The 8,359-nt window shown below is 38.5% G+C and overlaps 1 protein-coding gene across 1 annotated transcript; it reads left to right on the forward strand.

Annotated features, from left to right (window-relative positions):
* Positions 1-368: 368 nt before the first annotated feature.
* Positions 369-5,787, forward strand: LOC137351454 (perilipin-3-like). The gene is made up of 5 exons (XM_068015902.1): positions 369-428; positions 2,103-2,325; positions 2,574-2,761; positions 3,297-3,437; positions 5,384-5,787. Exons 1-5 carry the CDS (start codon positions 369-371, stop codon positions 5,759-5,761), a joined length of 990 nt encoding a protein of 329 aa, XP_067872003.1. The 3' UTR covers positions 5,762-5,787.
* Positions 5,788-8,359: the final 2,572 nt, after the last annotated feature.

The raw sequence follows: 8,359 nt of genomic DNA on the forward strand, positions 1-8,359 counted from the left end.
CCTTCATCTGATGGTATATAATGCATTGCATAAGCTATTGAAAGAAGAGTTAGAGAAGAATAGATTTGTAGAGAGTAAGGATTTTTTTTTTAAAAGAAGAAATAATGTTTTTCTTCATATAAGACTTATGAGATGAATTGTGTTTTAAGCTTTATTTGAAAATAAAAAGTTAATGTGTTTGGTTTTTAGTAGACTGGCATTGAAGTTGTATGTGACTTGTAACTTATAATAAATTATAAGTTGCCTTGTTCTTGTGAGGGCTGTTCCTATTTAAATATTGTATGATTGTTATTAAGGTTAAGTGGTCATGTCTTAAAAACTGAAGTGAAATGCTTTGAACTCTTCCAGAGCAGGATTTTTAGCTCATCATGGCATCGGCAGAACAAGTTTCCAACACTAAGGAAATCCAAGAAAATGGAAGCCAACAGGTACTTGATTGTGCTAACTTTGGGGGGGGGGGGAATTATTTTGGAAGTAAAATTCCTTTTTTCTAAAGGAAAACTGAATATGGCAATCTTATTGGAAGACAAAATTATAACTAGTAAACAACAACTCTCTTGCCTAACTAACTGAAGATGTGACTAAATTTGGGCCTAGAACAAGTGGGTAGGGACTTCATTAATGTTCCACCCAAAAGAGGACTTCTGACGACAGCATAGAAAAAAGTTTACATCATTAACTTGGATTAATGAAGGATAACTAGCATGGATTTATTTTTTTTTTTTTTAAATCATGCTTGACTAATCTAACAATCCTTTGAAGTGACAGAAGGTTGAAGGGAATGGGCTGAAGACTGTTTATATGGATGAGTGTTTAAGGTACCACATTTATAAAAAAAAAACTTGAGGGTTATGGTATAATATGTGAAGTGAGGTGATGAATTTTTGGAAGTGATAGCAATATATACTTAATTGGTACAGTTCTAAAGTGTCTGGGACTAGAGGGACCTGGGGTTTTGTGTGTAGCAACCTTTTAAGGTGGTGGGACCTATTGAGTGTTTAGTAAAGCATATGGGATCTCTAGGATTTGTAAATAGAGGCCTGGAGTATAAAAGCAGGGAAGGTACACTAAATTTTTATAAACCTCTAGTTAGGCCCCAACTGCAGTATTGCATCCTGTTCTGGTCACTACACTCTAGGAAGGATGAAGGCCCTTGAGAGGGTGCAGAGGAAATTTACCAAATGATTCCTGGGATAGAGGATTTTTAGTTACAAGGTTAGTTAGGAAAAGCTGGGTTTGCTCTTCCAAGGAGATTTAAGTGTACAAGATTATGACTGGCTTAGATAAGTTAAACAAGAAATCTGTCCTTAACTAATGGATTAAGGACCAGAGGGGAGAGATTTCCTTTTTTTTAGGCAAAAGGAATGAAGAACTTTTTATGCAGCGAGTGGTAATGACTTGGAAAACTCCCTCCCACAAAGGTGGAAGCAGAGACAATTAACTCAAAGGGATATTGGATGGTCAATTGAAAGACTTGCAAGGCTATGAGGATTGAGAAGGTGGGTGGGACTAAATGATTCAATGGAGAGCTGGCATAGTCTCAAGGAGGCTGAATAGTCTTTCTATGCTGCCTATCATTCTAGGTTATAATGCTGCCAAGACCACAACTTCTGAGCTTTGTTACCTTGAAAGGTGTGGTTTTTAAATATATGATTAAATGGCTTGGCTTGCTAGCCTATTAAGAGGCTACTGAGTAGCTTTTGACTAAAATTCTGTATAGGAAGTTCAGACTTTAGGTTAACAAGTTGTTTTTAAACAAATTATTTCATTTTTTCCTTTCTCCATTCCTGCCTGCTGAGAGGTCACAAATTACCTAATTTATTGTATTCAAGCTAGCAATCTGAGCTGTCAATCCAATACTACAAAAGTACTATACCCTTGAATGATGCTCAAACTCATGATCTCTACATTGGGTGAAAATTGTCCCTAGTTGATTTTGAGGGTTTTCTTATGCCCCTCCATCCCTAAATCACCTCTCCATAAGAATTTGGTAACTGGTGAGGATTTTTAAAAAGGTGGGATATTTTTATAATGAGAAACAAATAATTATGTAATTGTTAATGTGGATCTATCAAATTGACTTGCATGTCTTTGTATTACAGGTCCTTGTTAAAACAAGGAATCCAGTCACACTGCCTGATGTGACAGATACAGCAATTGAGGTTGTAAAAACTGCTGTACAAGACCAACTGGAAAGAACTAAAGCAATTGTGGTTGAAGGTGCCAGTGCTGTGGGTCAGCTGCTGGCTACTAGTATGGACATTTCTCTCTCCAAGTCTGAGGAACTAGTTGATTACTATCTTCCTATGACCAAGGAAGAGCTAGGTAACTACAAACCCAAAGCTTTTTTAGTCTTTATAAATCACTTTTGTTCTTAGCTGTTAGACCTAAACTACTTTAGCTGCCTTTAAACTAGATCTTTAACTTGTGCCTATTTCAACAGTTATCTTCCTTTTTTCTGCTTTGCTTAGCCAAGCATTTTCTGTTGGCTTTACATCTGTGCTTTTAGAGAAATGGGGCATGTTAAATACAATCTCTATAGTCAACTTGAAGACTTGTATTTTCTGTTTCAGCTAAAGTGGCCACTCCCACTGAAGGCTCTGACACTGCAACAGTACAAGAGCAGAGTTATTATGTACGTTTAGGATCTTTATCCTCAAAGGTTCGCCATCGTGCATATGAGTATTCCATAACTAGAATTCAGAAAGCCAAGCAAAATGGACAGGAGACCCTATCTCATCTCTACAAGCTTCTTGAACTGGTAAGAAAACTGGCTTATTATCTACTTCAAGATCTGCAAGAATTCCAGTACAGATCTACATCTAGTAAAGCAATTCTTATGTTCTGATCACACTTTTTAAGGGAAAACTAGATAAACAGTAAGGAGAAAATGGGTCATAATGATTTTGGGGGTGGGGTTAGATGGAGTCTCACTCCAACATGGACTAACTGGATTGACTTTTTTTTTGTAATGTGCACTTTTATAGATGCTAATTACACACTCCCATTTTTAGTTTATTCCACCACTTCAAGTCTTTGTATGATGTGGTTTTTTTTTTTTAAAATTCCATGTGATCTTGCTCTACTGTAAGATCTCTATCTAGTGGTTCAAATTGTTCTCCAGCAGAAGAATCCAGGTAAGGCTAAGTCTTCATGATTACACTAGTAATTGGCTCTTCAATTCTGGGAGTGATGCTGTCTTCAATAGGATGCTTTTGAGTTCATAAACTGTGTTTCCTGTTTTGAAGCTGTAGATAAAATCAGCCCTTTTAACATGGCTGTTAATGTATTTCTAGATTGAAAGGGCAAAGAAAGGAGCTGAATCGACTCTGTCCAAACCAGAAGATATTAAAGCAAACCTGAATCAGATCCTCCTTGACTGGAGAAAGCAGCAGCCAGGTCTTCATGCAGAAGAGGAGCTGTCAGAAAAACCTGAAGTAAGAAATTTTAAACATCCCATCATGGCATTGTTAACCTTTTTTGTCTTTTCGCAATGATTTTAAATTCATCTTGAATAGAAGATGAAGAGCAATCCCTCAATTTGATTTTTGTAGTGTTAACCAGAATTTATAACTAGGTCATTGCTCACTAATGAGCACATGATGCAGAAAATTTTTTAAAGTTTGTTTGGCTAATGCACCAATGACTTTCAAAGGTGAATGAGCTTATCAAATGCAAGTATAGCACCATTTTTAAAAATTGGCTTCCTTCAGCAGAGGAATCAAAGTAAAGCCTTTCTGTTCCCTTTGTTTTAAGGGGATTATAATTTCTTGGCCCTCCCCCAAGAGGGAAGTTTGTCTTGTCAAGGATGCAAATTCTTCAGTCATCACCCCAAAAACAATATCTAATTAGCAGATCTATTTTACAGAAATTGGCTATACATACAAATATCCCAAGGCATTTCATGAGCATTAGCTACAGAATTTAGCACTGAGCCACAAGGAGCTATTGGGAGAAATGACCAAAAGCTTGGTCAGGTATGTTTAAAGGAGGGAATTTCAGAGCTTGGGGCCCAAGCAGCTGAGGGTATGACTATGGTGGAGTTCCTTTAAATTAGGAATGGGAACAGAAATCCAGAAGTTAGTAGCATTTGTGGTTACATGATTGGGTGGGGGGGTGGAAGGATTTGAAAAGATGAGCATTCTAAATTTTTGGATTGGCTTGTCTGACCATAGATCAGTAAGCACTGGTAATAGAAGGGGACTTTGCTGCTTGTGTACTTAGCAAGTTTTGAAAGTTCAATTTCAAGGTGGGCCAGGTGATTGTTGCCTTGAGAATTCACTTTTCAAACAAAGACATGGATGAGGGTTTCAGCAACAGATGAGCTGAAGTAGGTGGCCTTGATGATGGGAGTGGATATATGGTCAGAAGCTCCTATCTGGCAAAGATCAAAGTTGCCAAGGAGAGCTAATGTTGCCAACACTTGTGGTGGGGACCAAAGACAATAGCTCCAGTCTTCCAATATCTACTTGGAAGAAATTTTATTTTCATATGATTTCAGGATGTCAGATGAGCAGTATGGCCAATAGTGTGAAGTAGAGCTGAGTCGTTAGTGTACAAGTGGAGCCTCACTTGGTTATTGGATAACAGCAGCATGTAGATGACCACCACAGGTTTCAAGGTCTATTGCAATAGGTAAATGTTGGCTTTGTCAGTGATGCCCCCCCTCCCCATGAATGTGAGTGGGGGTAGGGGCTGAAGATGCATCCTTCCACTTAGAGTGGAAAGAGATTCCTTTTGCAGGTGGTTCTCTGTCTAATGCTGAATGGAGATTGGAACCAGGCAAGTCTGCTAGATGGCTAGCTGTTAAATTTATGTCGTCAACGATGTCCAAGGCTTCAGACTATTTGAAGGACAAGAGATAGTTTGCAGTCACCTATTTGTCTTCAAAGGATGCTTCTGTACTCCGACAAGGGCAGAAACTTTTTTTTTGGGGGGGGGGGGGAAATTCAAACATGGGAGTTGAAAGATGGACCTCAATCTGAAGTAACAGCATGTTCAAGGACTTAAAGGGTGCTTGGAGATGGGACAGTAGTTTAAGGGGTCAGATTTTCTTTAATGGAGAGGAGATAGCTCTAGGTACTCAAGAATTAATTGGCTTTAAATTCAAGCAAACTAAGTCTGTTCTAGCTTAATTTATTTTTTTTAATGTCAGACAACTAATAGCTTGACAAGCTATTGCTGATCCTCTAATTTGGGGTGCAAACATTTTAAAATGGTTCCTAAATCAATTCTTTCCATAATTGGTTAAGAACTGGCTCTTGCAAATTCCAGGGGAGATTTTCAAGCACTTGACCTGTTGTAGGCTGTCTCTTCCTCCCGACTGCCCCACTACCCTGGTCTCTACTTATATGGGATAGACAATTTTTTTTTTCTATTGCAGCAACTTGAATCTCAATCACTGGCCATTACTCGGAATTTCTCTGATCAGCTCCAAGCCATCTGCCAGTCGCTAGCTTTAAATGTTCGTGGTCTGCCTCAGAATATTGAAGATCAAGTGCAGCACATCTGTAAACTGGCAGAGGAGATCTACAGCTCTCTGTCATCAGCCACCTCCTTCCAAGAACTGTCCACACAATTCCTGACTCAGAGTAAAGAGAAAATGCTGAAGATCCGTGAGGCAATGGATGGGGTGATGGACTATGTGCTTCATAACACTCACCTTAACTGGCTTGTGGGACCCTTTATCCCACAGTTGACTGAAGGTCGGAAGCCTTTGTCAACTGAAATGAAGCAATCTGTAACTGATCTACCTCAATAGATCAGGATTTTCCTTCCAGCACTTGCCAGGATGGGTATTTATCTAGAAATGTATAATCTTTAGTGTTTGTCATGATTACTGTAGGTTATATTTAATGTATAACAGTTGGCCTGAAAAGGACAGTTCTGATGGCCAACTAGATGTAGCAAAGCTGTTGAATATTTACAATTGTTGTCCATATGACTAATCTTAAACTTGTTACAGGTTTCCTACTAATATCTGACTACTAGAAGATGCTGACTTGATACTTCTCTGTAGTGCAATTTTCACTAATTGTAATAAACAAATGCATCCAAAACAAATGAAATGTTACCTAAATTACTCCGCCTCTCTCATAACCCCTAAATGCATGACTCTAACTAGGATATTGGACACTTTTTTTTTATTCACAAGACTTATTTGCAGCAGTCTATGCTTTTTTTAAAAAAAACTTCCAAGAGCAGAACCTGTTCTCCTCCTGCAAGGGCTTGAGTCTTAGAAATTGTATGTCTCCAATATTCTTGTAATCACTTCAGTTAACACTAATCCTTTTGGTGCAGAAACAGCTGCTGCACATTGGCTTCACCAAAGCCCCACCAGCTCTCAATGGAGCAAATCAAATACGAGTTTCATAATTTCCAGTCTTTGCTCTTTAGGGTGACCCAACTTTTAGCATACTGATCTACCTTTCTTCCTTTATACCATCTGGAATAGAATGCCAGCAATAGTTTATTCCAAGCCCCTCTCCTAATAGCTGGGTTTATAAAAAAAAAAAAATCATATTGACCCAGGGTGCAGCTTGATGTGTAATACTCTGATTTAATAAAAAATCTGACTTCCCCCACTCACTTGTTCAATTTCCTAAAGTTTAAAAACAAGAAATACTGGAAATATTCAGGTCTGGCAGCATATGTGGAAAGAGAAGCAGAGTTAATGTTTTGGGGTCAGTGACCCTTCAGAATTGTGTGCCTTTTTCTTCAGACAGTATATTCCATCAGTGTGATTAGTTTTAAACAAACTGACCAACCACAAAGCTACTGTTTAAGTGTTCCCTATGACTGGTGGCAAAGGGGGGGCAGCGGGGAAGATATTGGGGGAATCACGCTTATTCCTGCCATCTATCTGGAATACTCAATATCGCTACAAGAAGTGTGGGGGTAGACATTGACTACTTTCAGCAAGCAAAAAGATGCCAGCTATCTCTCTCTCAATCAGTGTCCAACATAATGAGAAAGTAAGTCAATAAATTAATCTTTTAATCTTTAAAACTTCACAAATAGAGTTTTGATTTTAATAGCAACATTTTTTTAATGCTTTTATCTTTCCAAATTATCTCTGCTTTCTTCCCCTCCCAAGTAAGACAAAAATTGTAACTTTCCACCCCCCCCCCCCCCCCCCCCCCCACACCAATCCAAAAGGTTGGACAACCCTGCTTTTATTCTTTCCCCTGCCCCCTGATTTCTCCTACTTTTTTTTTTGGACCATCCTTTTTAAATGTGTTCTGATTCCAGATCCCTTTCTGGAAAGAAATAAACTATCAAATCTGTTACCAAAAAAATTATTAACTCTCCTGCTCTATGGAGAATAACCCTAGCTTCTCCAATCTTTCCATGGAACTAAAGTCTCTCATCTGTGGTACTATTCTGGTCAATCTCTTCTGTGTCCTCTCCTAAAGTGTGGTACCCAAAATGCCACATGTCCAGATGGTGCCTAATCTGTCTGTGTGCGTGCATATTTCCTTGCTTTTGTACTCTATGCCTCTATTTCCAAAGACTAGGATTCAGTATGCATTTTTAATAGCTTCTCAGCTTGTCCTGTATGTACATCCCTAAGTCTTTGTTCCTACACTCCTTTAAAAGATATACCATTTATTTTAGATTCTCCTCTTTTCGTCCTATGAAAATGAATAGCTTCACATTTTTGTTAAATTTCATCTCCCATGCGTCTGTCTATTTCACCAGTCTGCTCTCCTGAAGATGGTTACAACCCTCATTGTTTACATTTGAGTTGTCATCGGCAAATTTTGAAATTATGCCCTGTATACCCCAGTCTGTCATTTTAATTTTTTTTAAAAGCTGGTGTCCTAACCCCAAGCCCTAGGGGTTGCTGCTGCACACATCCCTCTAATTTGAAAATAACCATTCACCACTACACTGCTTTGTGTCCCTTAGCCAATGTCATGTCCCTACAGCCACTTCCATGGTCTTCAATTTTGCTAATGTGTGTATCATCTGATACTTTATCTGCCTTTTGAAAGTCCATATGTACACCAAATGCATTACTCTTCTCAACCCTTTCCATTACTTCATCAAAGAACTCAATTAAGTTAGTCAAACACTATTTGCCTTCAAATTCCAAGTGCCAATTAACTTTTTGTCCAGGATTAATGTCTCAATGTTTCCCACCCTCAATGTTCGGGTGACTAGCATCTAATTACCAGGTTTATCTCACCCCCATGTTGAATAGGGGTGTAACACTTGCAATCCTTGGCCTTCTGACACTCCTATATCTAATTTCCTCAGCAACTTAGGATGCAACCCATCCAGACCAGATGATTTTTCTATTTTGAGCATTGCTGACTTATTAGGTACCTCCTTTATTTTATGGTTTAATGGCGTG

The sequence above is a fragment of the Heterodontus francisci genome, chromosome 36, assembly GCF_036365525.1.
Source record: "Heterodontus francisci isolate sHetFra1 chromosome 36, sHetFra1.hap1, whole genome shotgun sequence".
NCBI classification, from domain to species: domain Eukaryota; kingdom Metazoa; phylum Chordata; class Chondrichthyes; order Heterodontiformes; family Heterodontidae; genus Heterodontus; species Heterodontus francisci.